The 23,922-nt window shown below is 45.0% G+C and overlaps 1 protein-coding gene across 1 annotated transcript; it reads right to left on the minus strand.

Annotated features, from left to right (window-relative positions):
• Positions 1 to 20,229: 20,229 nt before the first annotated feature.
• Positions 20,230 to 20,820, minus strand: LOC135698259 (uncharacterized). Its single transcript, XM_065218150.1, has 2 exons — positions 20,689 to 20,820; positions 20,230 to 20,616 (listed from the first exon to the last, which is right to left on the minus strand). The coding sequence occupies exons 1-2, from the start codon at positions 20,756 to 20,758 to the stop codon at positions 20,231 to 20,233; spliced, it is 456 nt and encodes a 151-aa protein (XP_065074222.1). The 5' UTR covers positions 20,759 to 20,820; the 3' UTR covers position 20,230.
• Between the last annotated feature and the right edge of the window lie 3,102 nt (positions 20,821 to 23,922).

Genomic DNA, 23,922 nt, shown 5'->3' on the forward strand with positions numbered 1-23,922 from the left:
CAGTGTTGGGTTGGGGATTTATTTGCACTGCCATCGGCGCTCCATTGTGTCATTTTTGGTTATTACCTATAGTTGACAAAGAAGGAATTGGGATGTGACATTGGATTGGTGTTATGGTGTCGCGCAACTCCCAAATTCGATTTGAACGGCTCGTTAAGGATCGTAAATAATGTCTCAAGGTGCGGAAAACTCCTCCGAACTCGAGTTTCACCATATTAGGAGTGAAATTTCATCAGTCACACATGTCTGTGCATCATTCTTGGAGCGATAGTAGTAGTAGTAGGCCATGGTCGCCAAGGGGAGGGGAAATTGATCCTTTAAAATGGGAACACTGATCGGATTATCCCGCTTCTCAATCTCCTCCGCCGAAAGTGTATTTAGACGGCGAGACTTCGATCTAAGAAGATGAAAGCGTACGCCGGGCTTTTCCACAAAAGGATGAAACGGAAAATTGTGCGGATTTATTTTCCCCCATGTCTTCTCGACGACGGTTGCGAGCGCATGTGACAGAGGTGTGCATTCACTCATTCACTTGAATAGCAGAGATGTGTTGAAATGAAATTATTATCTAAGTCTCCGGATTGAACCAGCTTCTTCCGACATCAAATGAACTGGATAAATTTAATCTACTCGATCCATTAGGCAATTTCTTGCTCAGCAAAGAACACCAGTTCCCCGACACCTTTTACAAAACAATCAACATTTTATAAATAGCACCGTAATTGCTCATAATTTCACACATTCTGTTCCAATTTCATCAAAGGGCCCACCTCCGCGTTTATTGAAAAATGTAATATCAATTAACATCCGCATTGTTTTTCCATCATCACGGTTCGTGTCCAAATTAGCCGGCTCTGGTCGCTGCCATGGGCAACCGAACGCAGCAGCCGCATCACATTTTCCGGAATGCTTCGAATGGGTGGGCACTCAGGGAGCGAGCCACGTTCACTAATTACTCGTCTTCCTGAATGACGTTGGCATCGTCGCACTGCCAGGGACCGGCCCTGGCCGAAGTCAAGTTTAGAAGTGGAGAAGCTACAATGCGTGAATCGTAAAATTAAATTGCGACGGTAATAACTTCATGGCTGACTGGGATGATGAGAGTGATGAGAGTGATGAAAGTGTGTTGATGACGAAACGAGGGGACGGGTGACACGTGGGATCCGGGTCCATGTGTCGTCGGGTAAATGATGACGTGTAGATATTTGTTGGTGCTTCGTGGAGAAGTGAGAATTGCTAGGGAAAGGGATATAATGAAGGACATTCTTTTGAAGAGTGTCCTTTCGGTGCAACGGTTGAATGCATGGTTGGTAACAAGGATGAATTTGGTTATGCAAAAGTATTGGAACAAGGACGGTCAAAGAAAATGTATGCATATTATGGTAAATAGGTGGAAGGCCTAGAAAGCAGAATGAGGCTTAGCTCCCCCAGTAGGCCATGATGTTGTTATGCTAGAGGTGAAAAATTTTCACTGAACCTCCAAAAATGATTTTTAAACCCGACCAGATCAATCACAGCTGTTTTCTGTAAAGTTGTTTTATTGGACAAGCCTTTTTTTGGTATGATTGATATACAGTTTAATTTATGATTTTCTCACCAGGGGTCAGTAGATCACATATCTGTTGTTCCAGAATATTGACTTCTGTAATATACAAGATTATTTAAATAAAAAGTTCAAAATAGGGTACATGTCCCTAACTTCGGTCTAATATGAAGCATTCAAATCCAAAGCTTATTTCGAGGGGGGCGACTCTATCTACGAAAAAGGAAAAATTGTTTTTTGCTGTGGTTAGCTGCGCGCACGCTGAGTAGATAGTAAGAAGATTTATGACGATTCTGAAGATTTCTTGCAAAAAGATGATGCACGATGCAAGTAGATGCGAGAAATGAAAGAAGATTTTTCGAAGATTGAGTAGTTAGTGTGAGATTTGTTGAGCACCTAGAATTGAGATTTAGATGTGTCGTCCCCCTTGGCTAATTTAATAATTAAGCTGCAAACGATATTTCACTGGCAACCTGCAGGGTTTGATATTCTTATCAATTGGATATTAGTTAGGCACGACTGAAAGTTGTAAAACTCACGAGTTTAACATGAAAACTCTCCAGGTACGTGGATGTAATTTCGGTAACTATACTCAAATTGGGTCTATAAATGGATGCAACACCGGCCTATCGAAGATTACCCTCGATCTACAAAGGTCCGGCATGCGAAATCGCGCTTCTTTTTCACTCCTTATCATTTATACGGAACCACAAAAAAGAGACAGTGTTTTCTTTCCGGTTGATCCAGATAACATAAACCTCGCGCAACACGAGAAAAGGGCCTATCATTGTTGATCGGTTCACTTCATCGATTTTCTCTTTGGCGAATAACCCGGCTGCAAAAGAATTTACCATTGAGTGTGTTGTTTCAGGCGCAAGCTTACATCATCTTCTGTCAAACTGCGCTGCGAGAAATTCGTTTATGTAGCCGTGGTAAACCAAAGACAAAGTCGATCAAGAGAATCGATCAACAATGATAGGCCCTTTTCTCGTGTTGCGCGAGAACGCACGATCTTCTAGAATCAAAATAAAAGCCAAATACATAGATCATCTCACTACCACATATGAGTATGAACACGAGCATGAGCATGATTGACCGTCCACGGTTGCTACTCTGTTATTACCAGACCAGCTGTAATTACACAGAGATTCAATAGGCGATACTTGGGACTAGCAAAACATCCTCAATGTGTAATAACTGGTGATCTCAAACTAGGCAATACCAGCGCCGGCCGCGCCCGAACACAGGTCAAGAAAGGGGTTGGAATGGAAACCAAGAAAATCTCTGCACTTCCACGAAGAATAACTGGAATATTGGGTAATAGGGTTGGGCTTGCAGCACGGTTCGTTTTGGTAAACGATAAGCTGATTTGATGTCCTAACGATCATACCATGCGAAGGAGCTTTGGATTGCAGTGAGCAGTAAGCACACACGTTTGCCACTAGGAAGACGAGCTACTTTTTAATCAACGAGTTGCTGTTATTACCATGTAGTCATGTTAACAAATAAAACGATTGACGAATCTTGAATCTGGATGGGCTTTAGATGAAGCTCATGAGGTTCTGCTCAGTAAGCAAAAATGGTTGCTCTAACGCCACCGAGCCCCTCATATCCCATTATACCGTTACTCAAGTTGTTATAACTATTCAAACCCAGCACCGACGACAACGAAAAGTTTTACAAAATACACCATTAACAAGCGATCTTACCATATATTTTTAATATGAAAGGACCTAGGACCGGGTTTTTCTGCTCAGTAATCAAGCCACTGCAACAGACGATCTTTCAAATCCTAAAACTAAAAGCTACGAAAGAGTGCTTAGGCCTTCATTAAGTTCCACTTTCACGCGACGTTCAGTGTTTCGATTTGCTCTTTACGCATGGTTCAGGCAATCATAACAAAAAAAAACTATGACCGACGTGACGATTGTTTAAGGCCTGGTTAAACAAGCTATTCAAATGAAATTACGTCCTCGAATTTCACTTGGTATGTAATGAGCAACAGAAATACGCGATAATTCATAGTTTCAGCGGTTGATGGTTAATTTTAAATATACTAACGGTACTACCTACGGCGACTACGACAGCGACTACGACGACGAATACGACGGAGCCTACGACAATGACAACAGCGAATTTGTAACCTACCATTTGTTAATGATATTACACCTTTGCCCGGCACCTCCACTTGAGCTTCATGTCTGCTATCTGTCACTGTTTGCAAAAATATCTAATAGCAATTACCTTTGGTGTAATACTTCCTGCATTACCATGGTCATCTGGGAGGAGGTTCACGTCTAGTGCTTTCCCCAGGAACCGTTCACGGCCAACAGCTACCGCCCGTCTAGTCTTGGGCGTATCCAGCGAGGCATCCTTCAGCTTGCTCACAATCTCCGACCCTGGTGAGAGACCAGCAGCCGAGCACTTTTGCAAGCCGTAAACTCGATGATTCACGGCAACGTCGGCCACCGAATCACCACCAAAACTCGTGGCGGACACATTATCAGCACTTTCCCGGGCTAATTGTCCAACCGGACCGTGTTCAACCTCGCACACGCTGACGAGACTCTCGATTAAAATGTGTCATCCGAACACGGTGAACCGGCCTCCCGGGAGGCAATGAAAATCACAACCACACTTACACACCGCTGGTTACAAAAACAAAAACACACTGGTGCAAAGAAACGGATCCAATAAACGTCACTCTCGAGAAAGCAAACCCGTCGTCTTCGAACGGTAAAAAAAGGAACTCGGTGAGCAATTTGGTGATACGGAAATTCCACTGAAAATCAACCGAGAATGCATGAATTTCACCACTTTTGAAAAACTTTAGGTATCAATTTCGGTCAAAACAGTAATTTTTTGCAAAAATAATTGCGAGTTAACCAACATCAACACCGGCCATGCCAAGCTCTTTCACGCACCTTACAGCGCGTAAATAAACTGAAATAAAAAATTATCACTCGCGATGCCTCAAATTTCTGGCCCGGGAGAAAAAAATCAAACAACGCAGATAGCGACATCTCTTCTGATGCTTGCAAACATGATGAATCGCGTTTTCTTTCTCGATTCTAGAATTTCCCGGAAAGCGAGAAAACCACCAATCACACACGTATAACCCGTCCGGGAGGCAGAGTGCCAGCGTTAATCCGGCAAATGCAGCCGAAAACTATGAAAGCGAACGCACGCACAAAACAGAGAAAACTTATAACACAACCGTATCCAAAGGGGTTCGAAACTGCACTCTAGATCATCTCACCACCACACATATAACGAACTGTCAAGTCAAGTCTAGAGCAACATGTGAAAAGGGCCTATGTTCCAAATGTAAACAATGGCCTTAAACGCTCATTTCTCGCGGATTAAGACTCATTCAGGCTAACCAACAACAGCATCTGGTAGAGTAAGTTTGCTCTATCAATTGGTGTAGTTAGTTTGCGTGGACGTGTTGCAATCGACGTTTCAAGTCATTATGTGCACTCTGCTCATAGGACCTTATCACATGTTGCTCAAGAAGTAGTAGTCCGAAGTATAGATACTATAGATTTCATAGATAAGCGGATGCAAAGTAGAATGTAGCCAAACGAACTGTCAGTTAGTGTTACCAAACGATCATGACGTCATTTTGGTGTGTATTGTATTGGGATGTATTGTAATATTATGAGCACAAAACGCTTTCTACACTCCTCATTCCGATTTATTTCGCGGAAAAAAATTTAAACCTACCCCACATTTTTAAACTCTAAGGCCGACAACATAGTAGAAGCGATTCGAAGCGATTCGATGCGATAGCAATTGGCAAAGCGAAATGCAGCGGCAAGCGAAGCAACCTATGACATAGTGAAAGCGTTTTTGAAAACATTACAGTCGCGCGCGCAGTGCAAAATATTTGTTCAAATTTGTTATTCAGCATGGATTCATCCGATGAGGAATATTTCGCTTCCTCAAGCACGATTAATTTCATAATCAACAACGAAAGAGAGTTTGCAGTTCACCCGATCAATCGAAATAGAAGGCGAGATAGGGAGTTCTTCAGGTTGTACGAAGATCTTCGTAAATATCAATGTTTTGTCCCACAGCGCTTTTCTCGTAAAAACGAGAGCAATCAGATTTTCCGAATCGATTTCGGTGTCCATTTTTCCTCACTAGAATCAGTCCACTTGCGTTCGAAGGCGTCAAAACACAACACGAACAGCTCTGTCGCTTTGCTGAACGCTTTACACCTCTTCGCATCGCTTTCACTATGGCTGGTTTGGGCGATTCCCATGGAACGCTCATAGAGGGTGCTTTCACGCAAGCGCTCCGCTTATTGCCAACGAATCGAATCGCTTCGAATCGCTTCTACTATGTTGTCGGCCTAAGGGGCAAAGCGAAATGAGTACAAAAGAGCAATTCACCATTTCAGGATATCCCATTCTCAGTACTAAATCACTATAATAAAGGGTGTCCCACATCAAATTGCATCACGAAAAAAAGCGTTGTAGAAAATTACCCATTGGGTATTTTCTCTTGAAAATTTGGGTAGAAGAAGTTTAGAGTGCATCCAGTAGACTGACGCAAAATTTGAAATTTTCGCTCCACAGTGCTCAAATGGTTCCAAATTGGGCCCTGATTAGCCTCCCGAAATTTGAACTCATTTAGTGAGAAACTGATTAGGCACAAACCATTTGAAGTTTATATGGGAATTACTATGGATAAACCATAATTTCGGTTCATATCTATCTCAAAATTCACCGGTTCACTCTACTTTACAAAATGATAGCTGAACTTGTTGAAAATTTTCTCAGCTACAACTTTGTTAAAGTCCACTTTTCGATCGAATATAAGGAACAAAAGTTATTAATGATTCAAGTAACTGATGTCTTTTGATTATGCTCAATCAACTGTTCAGCAGGCAACATTGGTGTTTATGGAGCGTAGAATGGTGGACAACAATCATGGCTACTATGTCACACTGCAGAATACAGTGTTGCCCACAATACAGTTGCTTAATCTTGCCATAAGATTATCAATCTCTTAAACAATTAATAACTATTTAGTTTGACGTTTGGCTGAAAACCAATTTTCTGCAAAGTTGTAGCTGATAAAAATTCCCATAAGAATAGCAATAGAATTTGTTCAAAGTAGAATATGTAAAAAGGCTAGAAGACAATGAACAAAAAGTTTGGTTTTCCCATGGTAATTTCCATATAAACTTCAAATGGTTTGTGCCAAGTCAGTTTCTCACTAAATGAGTTCAAGTTTTGGGAGGCTAATCAGGGCCCAATTTGGAACCGTTTGAGCACTGTGGAGCGAAAATTTCAAATTTTGCATCAGTCTAGTATCCAGCTGTTTACGAGCGCTGATGGCCGCCACAATCTGGCTGAATTTCTGGTAGGGAACATGTTATTTGACGTTTGGGTTGTGTCGTTTGACGTGTAAACGTTCAAATTTGATCGTTTACACGTCAAACGATACAACCCAAACTTCAAATCTTATGTTCCCTACCAGAAACTCAGCCAGATTGTGGCGGCCATAAACGATCGCAAAATACTGGATTGTTTGCACTGTATTTTTATCGCTGTAAGTTTTTAGAAAGTTGCACCCGAAAAGCAACGTCACGAATTGATTTTGCGCAAGCACCTGAAAAATCTTCAACTATCTCATCGGGACATCGAAAAAAAAACTCGGAATCGTCAACGGTGAGTCGTGTGATTGTACGTTACTACGAAACTCCGAGCATCGAATGAAAGAAGAAATGCGGTCAGAATGGATGTTCTATTAGTGATCAGGATCACTCACAAGCGTGTTGTGAAAGCGTTTAAGCGGAATCACAATGCTTCGGTCAGGGATGTGGCCAAAAAGTTGCATCTGTCCAAGTCTTTCGTTCAAAGAGCCAAGGATCGGGAGGGACTGCATACGTACAAAGTGCAGAAGGCTCCAAATTGTGACGAACGGCAAAATACGGTGGGAAAGTCACGGACCCGAAAACTGTACACCCAGATGCTGACCAAGCCTCATTGTCTCATCATGGATGATGAGACTTACATCAAGGTGGACTTCCGTATGGGCGGAAAGAGATTTCGGATCGGAAAAAGACCGGTTCGGTTTTAGAGTTTGACAAAGAAACGCGTGTTTATTGTTCGGACTTGTTGATACAATGAACTATAAAAAGGAAGAGGAAGCAGTATCTGACAGTTAGATTGTCGAGGGATAAGTCAGTTGTAAAAATTACCTACACTAAACGTAAATTGCACTCTCATTACCCCTGCTCAATTTATGTTTAATAGATTCAGTTTTTCTCTTAGTCGACGAAACTGACCCGCAGGTAGCCCCTTGGTCATTATGTCGGCTTCCTGTTGCTCCGTTGACACGTACCGTAACTCAATCTGCCCCTGCTGAACCAAATCGCAGACGAACTGATGTTTAACATCGATGTGCTTAAGCCAATGACTTCTAGCCTTCGGCTCACAAACAATCCTTATTGTGCTTTGGTTATCCTCATAGTATGGAACAGCAGTGGTTATTTTGTACCCCAGCTCTTCCATCAGCCGCTTAAGCCACAATCCTTCGCATACAGCTGCACACAAGGCAACCAGTTCTGCCTCAGTCGACGACAATGATACTGATTGCTGCTTTCGCGTGCCCCAAACAACCGTACACCCAAACACCTTAAGAACATATCCGGTAACTGATCGTCGATCTACTACGTTGTTTGCCCAGTCAGCATCGCAGAATACTGCAAGCACAGGCGCCGCATTATCAGCTTCAAACTTCAGCCCTATATCCAACGAGCCCTTAACATACCGCAGTATGCGTTTCAAATGAGCCCAATGCTCATCGGTTGTACAGCTTTGAAATTGGCTGCTATAATTGACTGCCGCAAACAGATCAGGCCGAGTGGTAAGTGTAACATACATTAAACAGCCCACCAACTCGCGGTACGGCTTGGAAGTACGCTTCAATTCATCACCTTTCTGCAGTCGAAGACGGCACTCCATCGGAACAGAAATCGGTTTGCACTCAGACATGTTGAATCTTGCTAACAGGGTCTCCAAATATCTGCGCTGGCTGATTCGCATGATTCTCTGATCGATGTCCCTCTCAATTTTCATTCCGAGAAAACACGATACCTCCTTCGAATCCGTCATTCGAAACTCCTTCGACAAACAGCTCTTGATGACCTTGATCTGCTTCAAGTCGTGACCGATAATCAATATGTCGTCTACATATAATAGCAATTCTTGCTACGCTGGAAACCTTGTTTGGTGATGAAACTGTCAAACTTGTCATTCCAGACCTTTGAGGCCTGTTTGAGGCCATAAAGCGTCTTCCTCAAACGGCATACCAATCCTCCTCCTACTTCGTAGCCTTCGGGTTGTGACATATAGATTTCCTCTGCAAGATCTCCATTGAGGAAAGCCGATTGAACATCCATTATGCATCCGTTCTTTGTTCGCCACAGCTAACAAGGCTCTCAGTCTGTCTACTCTAGCAACCGGGAAATAAGTTTCAGTGTAGTCGTAACCGATACGTTGGCTGAAACCGCGTGCAACCAGACGCGCCTTATACTTGTCTGGCTCATCTCCATTCCCGGGTTTAATCCTAAACACCCATTTGCAAGACACCATGTTCCGCCACTTGGGAAGTTTTACTAGATCCCATGTGCTGTTTCGCTTCAGAGCATCCAGCTCCGCCTGGATGGCCACCTGCCATATTGGCCAGTCATCCCTCTTCTTCAGCTCTGCTATGGTACTCGGCAAGTTGTCGACGTACTCCATTGCTCCAAAAGCGAATCCCGTGAACGTCATGTCATAATCCTGCTGCCATACAGGAGGCTTACTGTTCCGGGTTCCAGTTGTTGGTTCACCACTTGCATCACCACCATCAATCCGAGTTGCTTCATCGTTGTCCTCTTCGCGCGTGGTGTCATCACAGCTATCGAAACCCTCTTCTTCGGAGCCATCTTCATGATCCGACTCGCTATGATCGCCACCTTTGCTCTGCAACACCTCCTGGGAAGTCTCATTCGTAATCGATTCACTCGATACACGAATCATCGTTGTTATCGATTTCTCCTTCTCGATCGACTCCGCTTTGGCATTCTCGTCAATGATAACATCGCGAACTGTGACAATCCGTCGTTGTTTGGCATTCCATACACGATACCCGTTTGCACCGTAGCCCACGAAAATTCCCTTCCAGCTTTTCTCGTCCAGCTTCCTACGGGTTTCCTTCGGAATGTGGCAATACGCCGGAGAGCCGAAAACGTCCGGTCGCTTACCATTCCACATCGATTTTCGAAACGTCCGGTCGCATACCATTCCACATCTCCGCTGGTGTCACTTTCTGCCCAATCGCACAAGCAGGGCTCCTGTTCGCTAGAAACGCCGCCGTTTCAATCGCTTCTCCCTAGAACGTTTTGCTTATGCCGGAGTCGAACAGCATCGAACGGGCCTTCTCCACGAGCGTTCGTTGCATCCGTTCGCTCACTCCGTTTTGTTCGGGGGAGTAAGGAACTGTGAACTCCATTTTGATTCCCTGCTGCTGGCAGAACGAACGCATCTGTTTGCCAACATACTCCCCACCGTTGTCTGAACGCAGGCGGGAAATCTTGGAACCAAACTTGGCAGTTGCTTGCGCCTCGTAGTCCTTAAAGCAGCTGGCAACCTCGTCTTTTGACTTGATCAAATACACCACCGTGAACCTCGACCAATCGTCAATGAAAGTGACGAAGTATTTCTCCTCACTCCAACTTGCCGGTGTCACCGGTCCGCAAACGTCGGAGTGCACCAGCTCCAACACTCAACTCGATCGCCGGTCCTGCCGCAACGCAAAAGGATTTCGCGTCTGCTTCGCCGCTACGAATGGTTCACAGATCGCCAGATGTTTCTCACCCTGCACCGCTTCCATCCCGTCGACCATCTCCCCATTCAGCAGGCTGGTCAGATTTCGCTCTTCCAGGTGGCCGAAACGCCGATGCCAGAGTTCATTCGCCTTATTTATTTGACCAGAAAATAATAGGGAATCGCACATACCTTTTGGGGTGTAGAAGTTGAGCTCATATAACTTATCTCGCCGAGTTCCAGTGGCCACCACCACCGAGTCTCGCAGAATCTCGACATGACCACCTTCAAACACCACCCGCATTCCAGCAGATTCCACCTTGCTGATGGAGAACAGGTTGGCCCTTGCCTCGGGGATGTACACTACATCTGACACTTTCGCCTCGATGGATTTATCTTCTAGCACTGTTCTGAAATCACTGTTATATCGCCGGCCAGCTTTGCAGTCACCCATTCACCACTTTTGGCCACAGCAATGTCCATTGGCTGCGCCATCGGAACCAGTTTATCAAACAGTCGTTTGTCGTTGCATATATGCTCGGTTGCACCCGAGTCAATGTACCACCGAATTTTGCTTCGTTCGCCCAAATTCGTTTCGCCATCGCTCAAGAAAATCACTCCATCTTTTCGCACACTCGCGACGTGCGCAGACGATTTGGGGAACGGTTTCACTTCACACTTGTTCTTCTTCTCAGGGCAGTCCATCAGTTTGTGCCCTTCCTTTTGACAACCGAAGCACTTAAAGATTTTCTTTTTCTTCACTAGCTTCTTGCCGGCACCATAAAACGCGGCCTACTCAGTTTTCACACTACCGACACTGAACTTCTTCTTTTAATCTCCTCATCGAGGAGCCTACACTTCACAAAATCCATGGTGAGTTGTTCTTCCGGCTGCGACTCGATAGATGTCACCACTGCATCGTATTCCGTCCCCAACGAGAGGAGCAACCCACACACCACATCAATATTGTCCATCAAACCACCGGCACCACGGAAAAATCGAATCAAGCAGGCTGCCACCCGTGTACTCTTGCGCTCGAATATTTTTACTAGCGAATCCCACATTTGCTTCGGAGTACCTCTCCCTTGCAAGTGTTCCAATTGATCATCATCGATCCGGGACACTATCATCGTTTTACACTTTTTATTTTTCTTCTGCCTCTCCTTGAGGGCATTTCCTTCTGCTGCACGACAGCTGCCGCGTCTCCGGCTTCGACTTTCAACCCCGGCACATCATCTATTTCGATCTCGACACATTCCACTAGATCATGCTCATCCATTAATGTGAGCATCCGAAATTTCCACGCCGGAAAGTTCGCTCCATCAAACAGCGCGACGCGGTAGCACTCCTCTTTCTCGCGTTCCCCCATCACTAGATTATTTCACGACACTACGACCGCAATTCACTAGATTCGACCGCTACGCGTCCAGGAAACGATCCTGGGCCCATAACCTATGGGCGGAAAGAGATTTCGGATCGGAAAAAGACTTGTTCGGTTTTAGAGTTTGACAAAGAAACGCGTGTTTATTGTTCGGACTATAAAAAGGAAGAGGAAGTAGTATCTGACAGTTAGGTTGTCAGCAGTGTTCACGCGCCGAGGGATAAGTCAGTTGTAAAAATTACCTACACTAAACGTAAATTGCACTCTCATTATTCCGACAGCTTCCAGGGCTACTGTTTTTCACCGCCCAGCACAAGTTTGATGTTCCGGAGGAAGTAAGGAAGCAGAAACTTTCAAAGTTTGCCAAGAAATACATGATTTGGCAAGCGATATGGTCATGTGGCAAACGGAGTGCGCTGTTCGTGACTACCGGGACTGTAAACGGGGAGATCTACCTCAAGGAGTGTCTACAGAAGCGTAGCTTCTTCTGTTAAAGGAACACGAGGGACCTACGATTTCTGGTCAGATATAGAGTCGGTGTATAATATATTATATATATTATACACCGACTCTAGTCAGATATAGCTTCGTGCCACTATTCAAATGTTGCCCTGGAGAGGTACGAAGCCAACGGGGTTACTTTCGTACCCAAGGACATGGGTTCTGATTGTTTGATTTCTTATGAATCAAATCGCTCCTCAAACAGTATATACAGAAGCAGTTAAGCGCCGCAGCATTACGATTTATTTTAAATTTGCTTCCTTCTAGACACAATTACTTTCAGTCATTCATAATTTAATTTTTTTAATAATAACAAATCAGTTCTGATATGATAGATTAGTTTTGATCTGAACAAAAATATGTTTACAGACAGCCTATAGTTATTAGTTGCCAGCCGTATCATTCATAAGTAAAAAGAACAAGAAACCAAGTTTCCCCGTTGAAAATTTCAATCCTTCCTCCTTGCAATGAAAAATTTGCAACCCTTTCCACCGCCCGCCTACCAAGCGTTGACATATTTATGAACAAAACGTGTAATTTCCAGTCCCCAAGCTTCCTCGAACCGACGTACGAATGAATGAATACAGGAGTCAATTGAAATTTTCAAGTTATTGTCGAACTGTTTGATTAAATTAGCCAACTCTGATGTCGCCTCTTTCGCCCCGTCGTCGTTCTCAGTTCTCAGTTTTTATGACGATGCAACATGCAATTCCGACTGCCGCCGCCGCCGCCGCACGCGGGGCGGAAAAACAAGTGAGACTATGTGAAAGTAAAAAGAAGAAAAAAACTATCCCTCCACCGTTGAAAAGCGGAAAATTAAATTATAATGAACTTTATTCAAACTTCAACTGCACGGGGCGATCTTCATTAGACTTTGAGCAACTACTGCTAAGGAAGGAAGGTGCGCTGGTAACGATAATATTTAATTAAGACTGATTTTTAATAACCGGGAAAGCGGGATTGAGCCGTTCCTCAAATTGCTCATCAAATTAACCTGTCCTGTAATTGTTTTGACTTGTGCTGTAATTAACTCTATCGCCGGTAATGGGACAACAGCGGAAGAGAAATAGATGAAAAGGTTTCAATTAATTGGCGACGGTTGTTAGCAAAACAAGGATACCACACAAATCTATATAGCATAAATCGTTGATCCTTTGGTGGTTGGGCGAGCCTACGGCCCTTGGGAAAACTACTGGCTAATTAGAAACTTGTGCCATCCTCTCTAATCGGACAATTCAATTTGCCGCAGAAAGAGCAAGATGAATCAATAGCAGGCTCTGATGTTTGACAGATGGCAATCATCGAAGCAATCCATGAAATATTAACAGGGCGTGATGAGGATTGTATAAGGCCTACTTTGATGGTCGTTTATGGGCTCTTTCGCAGAATTTAAAAATCCATAGAAAGTAAACAAAACGAATCCCGCTATAATGCCTTTGTATTGTCACCATGCGCATTTGCCACTGCCGATGATGACGATGACGATGACGAGACGGGCTCAATTGCATGGGAATCGAAGTTGCATTTGTCATTTGGTTGCGGTCGGAATTGGGAATGTATTATTAATGTGTTGGAAATGCAACGTTCTGTTGGTTTTTCTGTGCCTTTGTTAAGTGACGTTTTTCGCATTTAGTGGAAGTTTGATGGGATGTACTTTTAATGACTCTATTTTCGCTGTTGAAGGTAGTCATTTTCAGTTTGGCTATAGTTATGGGGTTATTAACTGAGGAAATTGATCTCCATTTTAATTTTTGTGAATGCAGCTATCGTGGAATGTCTACAAACGCTTAGAAGGAAAAAGTTGTACCGAGGAAATTCTAAATCAACGTCCCTCTTGAGGGGGTGGGAGAGGATTTGTTCAAGAATTTGAGACAGTACGTATAAGGGACTGTCTATTAACTACGTACACAGTTTTTTTGGAATTATTGACCCCCTCTTGCGTAGACAACCGTCCATACAAAAAATTTAAAATTTGTATGGTCCGTGGATAATTGCCACCCCACCCCCCCCCCCCCCTAAACTGTCTACGTTGTTTATGAACAGCCCCTAAGTACGGGAAAATGCGTGATGCAGGGGGCGGAGAGGGTCGATTGCCCTCTAATCTGTTAAGATGGCAACCACTGCACTTGGTGTGCCCCTACTTCTTTCTCTACGCCTATGCGTTTAATAACCTTGTTTGACGTTTCACTGTTTATCTTTTATTATAACCAAAACCCTGGGACGGGACTTGACAATCGGGTAGCGATTTCGAGCCAATTTGCTGTCAAATCCGAGCCAGTTTCTGATTGGTCGATTTGACAGTAGCAATCGTGGAATAAAAAGGACAGAGGGATCGCATCAATCTGGCTAGCAGTGATGCCGGAATCAATGTTGACGTGAATGGCATTGTTAATTTTTTTTATATTTGCGAAAGGAAAGTTGAAAAATTGAGTGCATTGCGTGTTTTAAGCGTTGGATATTGTTGTTTGTTTATGGTTGTTTTTATTGTGTTGAGCAAAAATGATGCACACGTTGCTAAGCTGCGGAAGGAACTCCGCATAAAATCCAAATTAATATAGAATAAATATTTTACATTCCTGGCATCCTTGGTCAACTCCGTCAAACACCACGCACAAGTTTCCGAAGGGCATTCTTCAAAAACATTAAGAAGAGTGAGAAGCTCGATTGTCAAGTCCCGTCCCAGCCAAAACCCAAGTTGAGTTAATACACGTTTTTGTTTCTTTTGCCTAAATCTAAAAACCGCGTTTTGTGTTTTTGTTATCTTGCCCATCCGAAAATCTCTTCAGGTTTTGGGCCCAGTTATCGCGTTTAATTTCGATTAAAGTGACCGGGTTCGTTGTGCGCGATGGAGGACAGATCGGATCGAGTGTTGTTGCCGCTGTTGGACGGTCAGAATTTTTCGGCGTGGAAGTTCCGCATGCTGATACTTCTGGAGGAGCATGAGCTGGTGGAGTGTGTGCGGATGAACATTGCCGATGTGGAAGACCTGAAGGAGCAGCAGGGCGACAACCAGCAAGAAAAGGAGTGGAAGGCAAAAGCGTTGGAAAAACGAGTGAAGAAGGATCGCCGGTGCAAATCGCTGCTGGTATCAAGGATACACGACTCGCAGCTGGAATATATCCACGATAAGGCATCGCCAAAGGACATCTGGGATGCTCTCCATCGGGTGTTTGAAAGGCGAAGTATTGCCAGTAGGATGCACCTGAAGCGACAAATGTTGTAAATGCGGTTCGAAGGAGGAGACTTACGGCAGCACTTCCTGCTGTTTGACAAGGTGGTCCGAGAGTACCGTGCCACTGGTGCTACTTTGGACGACCTGGACGTTGTGTGCCACCTGTTGCTGACGCTGGAATCGTCGTACTCCGGTGTTGTTACGGCGTTGGAGACCATGCCAGAAGAAAAGCTCTCCCTCGAGTTCGTCAAGTGTCGACTGCTCGACGAGGAGACGAAAAGGAAAGGTATGGAATTGTCCACCCCATTCGGAGGAGATACGGCGTTTCACGGGGCGAAGCAAACACGGAAGTTCAAATGTTTCGGCTGCAAAAAGGAAGGCCACAAGCTGGTGGATTGCCCGGAGAAGAAAACCAAGCAAGGACGCAGTAAGCAGAAGCACGGTTCGAAGGCGAATGTGGCGGAATCCGACGATCGGAAGAGCGTTTGTTTCGTCAGTGTCTGTGAGGTGAGCCAGCAAGAAGAAAACCGTACACAGTGGTTCATCGACTCAGGTGCCACGGACCACTTGGTGCGTGACAAGAAGCTGTTTTGCGAGCTGAAGCGATTGAAGAAACCCATCGAGATTGCGGTGGCCAAGGATGGGGAAACGATCGTAGCGGAACACTCCGGCACGGTAAAGGTAGTAGCCGTCGTTGATGGTAAGTCGATTGATTGCACGCTTGAAAACGCGTTGTATGTGCCGAAATTGCGCTGTAATTTGTTTTCGGTGCTCCGAGTTGAGCAGACCGGAATGCGTGTCGTGTTCGAAGCTGGCAAAGTGAATATCTACAGAGGTTCCGAAATCGTCGCGTGCGGATCTTTGCAGAACAAGTTGTATGGACTCGACTTTTATTCCGAAAGGCATAGTGCGGGTGGTGCCTCGATGTTCTCGTGTGGCCGTCTGAAGAAAGTTTTGAACTTTGGCACCGGCGGTTCGGACATTTGAACGAGCAAAGTCTGAGGTGTCTCGCGCGGAATAAAATGGTGACCGGACTGGAACTGAACGCTGTCGGTGTGGCCGGTGATGTGATCGTTTGTGAGCCTTGCGTCATGGGCAAGCAAAGCCGGAAACCGTTTTCGTCGCGTGAAGGTCGAAGATCGTCGCGAGTGCTCGAACACACCGATGTGTGTGGCCCTGTGACGCCGGTAGGGCTCGGCGGGAACCGATATTTTGTTACATTCACCGACGACTGGAGCCACTTTACGGTGGTGTATTTGATGAAGTCTAAAGATGAAGTTGTTGAGTGTTTCGAGGAGTACGAGGCGTTCGTTACGGCGAAATTCGAACGGAAGATTTCACGGTTGAAATGCGACAACGGTGGTGAATACCGTAATAAGCGATTCGACAAGTTGTGCAAGCGTAAAGGTATCCAGGTGGAGTTTACGGTTCCGTACACACCGGAACAAAACGGGTTAAGCGAGCGTATGAACCGTACGCTCGTTGAGAAGGCGAGAGCGATGCTGGAGGATTCTGCTGTTGATAAGATGTTTTGGGGGCAAGCTGTGCTGACGGCGGCCTATTTGACCAACAGGAGTCCGACCGCTGCCCTGGGCATGAAGCGAACTCCCTTTGAGCTGTGGGAGGCCAGGAAGCCGGATGTGTCGAACATTCGTGTTTTCGGCTGCAGTGTTTTCGCTCATGTGCCGAAGGAACTCAGGAGGAAGCTCGATCCCAAGGCTTTGGAAAGGGATCTTCGTTGGATACGCCCATAACGGATACCGCGTATGGGATCCAGTGAAGAAGACGGTTGTTACAGGACGTGATGTGGATTTCGTCGAGAACGGTAGACCAGAAAAGCGACGTCAATCTGGATCAGCTGAGCAGTTTGTCGAAGTGTCGCCGAATATCGAGGAGTCGGACGAGGAGGAACATCATGAGGATGAAGTTTTCTCGGACGACGAGTACGACAGTTTCAGCGACGAAGAAGAAGAAGAAGAAGAAGAAAATCCAGAACCGGAAGATCATCAAGGCGGAGAAGGAAGACCACAACGATCAAGAACGACACCTGCATGGCATCGTGATTTTGAAGTGGAGTACGCTGGTTTTGCTCTGAATGCGATGAATTTCATCGAGGATATTCCGGATTCGATCGACGAGCTCAAGAAGCGTGAAGACTGGCAACAATGGAAGGACGCAATGGAAGAGGAAATGCGTTCCATGAAGCGGAATGGCACCTGGACGCTGGTCAAGCTGCCGCAAGGACGGAAGGCTGTTACCTGTAAGTGGGTCTTCAAGGTGAAGCGCGGTGATGCGGAGAAGCCGGACAGGTACAAGGCACGGCTTGTTGCAAGAGGATTTTCCCAAAAGCCGGGCTTCGACTACACCGAAACTTATTCCCCGGTAGCGAAGCTGGACACCCTGCGAGCGGTGTTGGCTTTGGCCAACGAGGAGCGGATGTACGTTCACCAGATGGACGTCAAGACCGCGTTCTTGAACGGTGAATTAGCTGAGGAGCTTTACATGACCCAGCCGGAAGGGTTCCAGCAGGGGAATGGATTGGTATGTCGGCTGAATCGTTCGATTTACGGCTTGAAGCAGGCGTCGCGAGCGTGGAACGACAGGCTCGATAGTTTCATCTGTAAGCTGGGGTTCGTTCGCAGTTCCAATGATCTGTGCCTTTATACGCGCGGAGCTGGAAAGGAGAAGATGATTTTGGTCGTTTATGTCGACGACATTTTGTTGGCTAGCTCCTCCCTGAAGATGCTGGAAGTCGTGAAACGGAAGTTGGCTCAAGAGTTCGAGATGACCGACGATGGCGAAGCTAAGCAGTTCCTCGGTATGCGGATCGATCGTGACAGGGAGAAGAGGATCCTGAAGATCAGCCAGCGCGATTACTTTGACGGACTACTGAGACGCTTCGGAATGGCGGAGTGCAACCCCGTTTCGACACCGATGGAGAATCGGTTGAAGTTGGAGAAAGGTGACGAGAAGTTGAGAACGTCAAAGCCGTACCGTGAGCTTGTTGGATGTTTAACTTATGCGTCGCTGACAACGAGGCCGGATCTTTCGGCTGCCGTTAATTTCTACAGCCAGTTCCAATCGTGCCCGAATGAACAGCATTGGACCCACCTGAAACGGATTCTCAGGTACATCAAAGGAACGTTGGACGTCGGTTTGGTGTATGAGGCCAAGGAGAATGAGCCGTTGCTGCAGGTGTTTTGCGATGCGGATTGGGCAAACGATCCAGCAGATCGTCGATCGGTGAGTGGCTGCGTATTGAAGTTATTTGGATGCACCATTTCCTGGTTGACGAGGAAGCAGCAGACTGTAGCGCTATCGTCGACGGAGGCAGAGCTTGCGGCACTTTGCACGGCTACGTGCAATACGTTGTGGATGATACGTGTGCTGGAAGATCTGGGGAAGCCGTTGGATGCTCCAGTACCGATGTACGAGGACAATCAGTCTACGATTCGGATTACCGAAGATTCCAAGGAGTGCAAGAGGATGAAGCATGTGGATACAAAGTTTCATTTCCTGCGGGACCTGGTACAACAGAGGAAGATAGAGATCAGGTATGTGCGTTCAGCTGAGCAACAGGCGGACATCTTGACTAAGGGACTTCTGGTAGCTGGTTTCAAGGCACTCCGCTCCAAACTTGGATTGGAGGCATGCTGTGGTTGAGCAGGGGTGTTAAGATGGCAACCACTGCACTTGGTGTGCCCCTACTTCTTTCTCTACGCCTATGCGTTTAATAACCTTGTTTGACGTTTCACTGTTTATCTTTTATTATAACCAAAACCCAAGTTGAGTTAATACACGTTTTTGTTTCTTTTGCCTAAATCTAAAAACCGCGTTTTGTGTTTTTGTTGTCTTGCCCATCCGAAAATCTCTTTATAATCATTAAGTGGAAGCCGCAATACTGCAATACTGCGACAACTTGTTTATCAACAATTTATTTGGAACCGGTCAACGTCGGTCACACATGCGTTACACCTGTCATTTGGCGGATAAACTCATCCGACCGTCTGAATTCAAGCTGGTCCTAAGTAACATTGATGGATTCTCTTCATCGACTATCTCTTTCATTGATAACTTGTGTACTGAACCGTACCTTGTAGTATTTGTCGTATAAAATGCTAGATAATAGCTTCTTTCATCAATCTGTGTGCTGAAATTAGCTGGGAATGTCTTAACATGGCCGTGAGGATGCAAATAGAAAGTCGACGAAGATAATCTGTCAATGTTACTTAGGACCTAATTCATCGTTCAGCTTGAAGTGTTCATTAATCTATAATATAAAGTGAACGAAAAATTTGCTGCACCGGAATTTGTGATGACGGTCAATTAGCCGCCAATTTTAGATTATTTCAAGCTGAACATTGCATGAGGTCCTAAGTTACATTGATCGATTCTCTTTGTCGACTTTCTCGTTCACTAATAACTTGAGCACATAACCGTGTCTTGTTGTGTTTGTCGTATTAGACGCTAGATAAAAGCTTATTTTATCGATCTGAGTGCTAAAAATACCTGGAAATGTCTTTACATGGCCGTAGGGATGCAAAGAGAAAGTCGACGAAGAGAATCTGTGAATGTTAATTAGGACCTAATGCAATTTTCAGCTTGAGTTATCATGCAACGGGGAACAACAAAATCTACAATTCATCGGTGCAATTCGTGCGAAAGTCGAGGATAAGCAATGAAGGAAATTCAAAACAACGGACGAAAACTCCTCTCTTTCTCCTCATCAACTGTCAACGCAAATAAAATAATACAATTTTGTTGTGTCAAAAACGAAACAATTTTAATTACGAAAACAAACTCGAAATTTACTGAATTCTGGCATCGAAACGGACGCAAGCCAGAGCGACGCCACCATCTCCGGTCAGACCGACTTCGATTTCGACTGGGATGTCACGGGCCGGGGCGTCCAGGGAATCATCAACCAGAGCGTAGTCGAATGGGGTTCCAGCAACGACTGGGCAACCTCCGATGAGTCCAGCTTGGCAAGCGTTGGCCAGCGCTGGGGGCAGTTCGAAACCGACATCCAAACCGGCAACGCGGGCCACAATGTGAGCGGTGGCAGTGGCGCTTCCGACCGGGCTAACGATTCCACTGGCCACGGCATTCAGAGGCTGTCCGGCAACCAAAATGCACTCGGATCCAGCGCAGTTGTTCACGCTCAAGGAAGCCGGGGTTGGGGCTCCGTTGGGGCCTACAAAGAACAAGCAAATCAAAGCAAGCTACAGTTGGTTGCTTAAGAAACGCATGTGTAATGGTTACTTACAGGCACGGAAGTTGACGGCAGCCATGGCCATGGCTGGCACCAGAGCGGCAACGAAGAAGAACTTGAACATCTTGGCTAGTTGGGTTAGATCGTGCGAATCGTCGACTACTGAGAAACGAATACTGCAATTGGCTAGTGCGGTCGTATTTATATCAACGCTCGGGGAATATCTCCACAGAGCCAATCAGCTGAATTCGGCGATTAGATAATTAAATCATCAAGAGCAAAAATTGTCAAACAAAAATAGCAGTTGAATTTCATTGTTATTGGCTTATCATATCAGAAGGTAGATAAATAGTACTGAGGTAGCGTGTGCTGCATCCGATCGTCGCTTGATAAGCGGGCAATGAATTGTTTGGCATTTGACAGGGTGCTCCGTGAGATCGTTCGATATTGTGGATATTCCTACTGATACGAGTTTAATCTCAGCGAGAGTCACATTCGAGGGTTCTATCCAGTTGGCGGTGGTCTTGTTAACTTTCACCCACGCCATTTTTACACTTTGTCTAGTATGAAAAGCTTGCGGACACTTTTTATTCGGCATCTTTGATATGACGTCACGCGCAAACTGTTTACTTTTCCAAAAACGTGTAATTGACCCACAGCTAACTAAAATCGTTGCTCGATAAATCTCACCTATATTCATTGTTCAATATCCGGGTTTTCACAATATTCATAACAGTTTTTGAACGCTAACTCCGTTCCAGGAACTCAAATGAAGTTCCCTGAATTTATTTCCAATCCATTGAGCATATTTGAAATATCCCGTACCTTCATGAAGTTCCGGGAACTTCTATTTCTAGTTCTAGTTCCCCGAACCTCTACACTTTTCTCAAAGCTTATTTAAACTTTCCTAAACCTTTAGGAAGTTCACTGAATTTCTACCAAGCTTGCCGAACCTGTGAGAATATTCTATATTTCATACAATGTTTTTTGAACATCTACAAAGTTTCCTTTAGCTTCTATAAAATTTTCTAAACTTCTTCGAAGTTCCTTGAACTATTACAAGTATGAACTCCTCCAAACTTATTGGAAGACTCTGAACCGTTTCTACGAATGTTTCTGAACATCTGGGCAGTTGCCTGAAATCAAACCAAATTCCCAAAATTTCCAGAAAATTCATTAAACTTGTTACAAGTAAGTTCTCTGACAATCTGCTACGATCCGACGGAATCCGTTTTCCATAAAATTTGTTTTACCACTTTGCAATTTGATGGTCACACATCTTTAAGTTCAAAATGAATTAAACATGTCTGCTGCAAACGAGGCTGCAAAGAAGCAAACATCTCATTGAAATTTCACCTCTGTATGGCTGCTGGATGGCGAGATCAGGGTCAGCGAAGACGCGAAGTGGAGGCATTCCATGAACTGTAACCTGCGTGCTACAATTTGTCCCATTTTGTACAGTTTTATCGTCGAGTGTAATATTGCCGTGTTTCTCACGAGCGTGTACTGTGTTTGTTATGCTTTGTTTTTATTGTCATTGCACGGTAGGCGACATACTCACCACTATGCCTTCGTGAATAATTTTAATTTGTAAATTTTGCTCGTTATTTTATTCGTTTTTTGTGTTGTTAGTTTAGTTAGATAGGGAAAAAAATATCGTTTTGAAATGTATCGTGTCCCAAATAAAGTTAGGCCCTTAAAGCTCCTCTCGCTGCAAAAAAGGCGAAAAACATAAAAGCATAACAGTCGAGCGTGGTTGCAGGAGCGATGGCGGTTTTGTGTTTGGGATTGTGACGTTGTGAACTAGGGAGAAATTTACGAACCACGGTTGGAATATGACGCGTAGATTTTGCCCCGTCCGTTTAAGTAGAAACGAGAAGTTGGAGTGCCGTTTTTCGTGGCGTGTGTCTGCTGGAGGGATAATTCCCAGCATCGTCACGTGGAAGTGACGTCGTTTCCCCGAAAAAGTGCCTTTTGCTCGTGAGCTGCATAAGCGAAAGGTGTCGGATCGCCGCCAAGGGAAGCTAGGCATAAATGAATCTTTCGCTTCCCGGCTAACCACCAAGGATCCCCGAACACCCACCGTCCTCACTGCGGTGGCTCAGCCAGTAGAGCCAGTCTCGCCACCGCAGTTCGCCTGGGTAGTGCACTGCGGTGACTACCGGGACCATCTACGGCGAGTAGTTGGTTCGGTGATTCGTCACCATCGTCGCCGGAGGGGTTCCGATAAAGGAGCCTTGCTCATCCCACCCGCTAAACGCTAAGGACCGCTACTAGACAGCAAGAAATGTAGAATGAGGCGCTCGGAACAGACCATGTCTGGAGCCGACGTGACGTGAACAAGCAGCAACCGCCACCGCTATCCTCGAAGGGCCCCACCGAGTGACACCGAGGACAACGAGGAGAAAAAGGGAAAGGTCAGAGTAGAATAGACGTTGTAAATTTCGAATATCTTTCTCTTTTTCTTATCAATCCATCCAAATCCGAACGTCTTTGGGGGAAGTACTCTGCTCATAGACGCCCCGCCGGGTTAAATCGGGCCAGCTATAGGCTGGCAAGTAAGCCGCAACTTACAGAACGTTCACCTTAACAGATATAAAGACACCTGGAGAAGGTTTCTGAACTCCTACGGCATTTTTTGAGCTTCAAGCTCAACTTCTACGCATTGCCCTTGTTGGTTTTCCAACGAAGAGAAAGTAGACTCCGAACGTTTAACGATTTATTGAGGATACGTTAAAATTTCCTGGAATGATTTATGCCGTTGAAATTACAGTTCTTAGCTTCTAGTAGTATAATATCTTACGTTTTGTAATTCTCCGTCGTTGTAACCCGGTAACGAAACTGTTTTATAAGAAACTGGCCAACTCCTGAACCGAGTCCTGAACGGGGTGATAGTTCGAGTTAGCTGTATATAATTATGTTCATGACTCACAATTTACCGTATTAGAAACAACGAAATTAGGTTTCAATTTAGAGGCTCGATCGTTTACCCAATCAACTTAACCTACAACTTTCTAGAAAGGAAAATGAGTTCAGTTTTACTTCAACGCTTCGCAAATTATTGTTGCTTTAACTCACGCAACTACAAATAGCAACTTAGATTTAAGCACAGATAATATAGATAACAATTTCATTAATTTTAAACTAAATCCAAAGAATAATTTTAGGTAATCGCGACATCGTGTCACATGGTTTCACTTGTTCTTAAATGACAATTATTTTCCCGTACCGTCCCTATCGGCATTCAACAACTGTCAGCCGAGCCAAGGCAAGTAAAGGTTGGAGTTT

The sequence above is a fragment of the Ochlerotatus camptorhynchus genome, unplaced genomic scaffold (genome assembly GCF_037179485.1).
Source record: "Ochlerotatus camptorhynchus isolate MF236.1 unplaced genomic scaffold, CSIRO-AGI_Acam_v1.1 ptg000084l, whole genome shotgun sequence".
NCBI lineage: Eukaryota > Metazoa > Arthropoda > Insecta > Diptera > Culicidae > Ochlerotatus > Ochlerotatus camptorhynchus.

What these genes read in the sequence shown, in the direction of transcription:
- LOC135698259 (XM_065218150.1), bottom strand. Translation starts at nt 20,758, where the DNA reads ATGTTCAAGTTCTTCTTCGTTGCCGCTCTGGTGCCAGCCATGGCCATG. An exon ending in TGCCGTCAACTTCCGTGCCT is followed by an intron (nt 20,617 to 20,688) that starts GTAAGTAACCAT and finishes TGTTCTTTGTAG; the next exon opens with GCCCCAACGGAGCCCCAACC.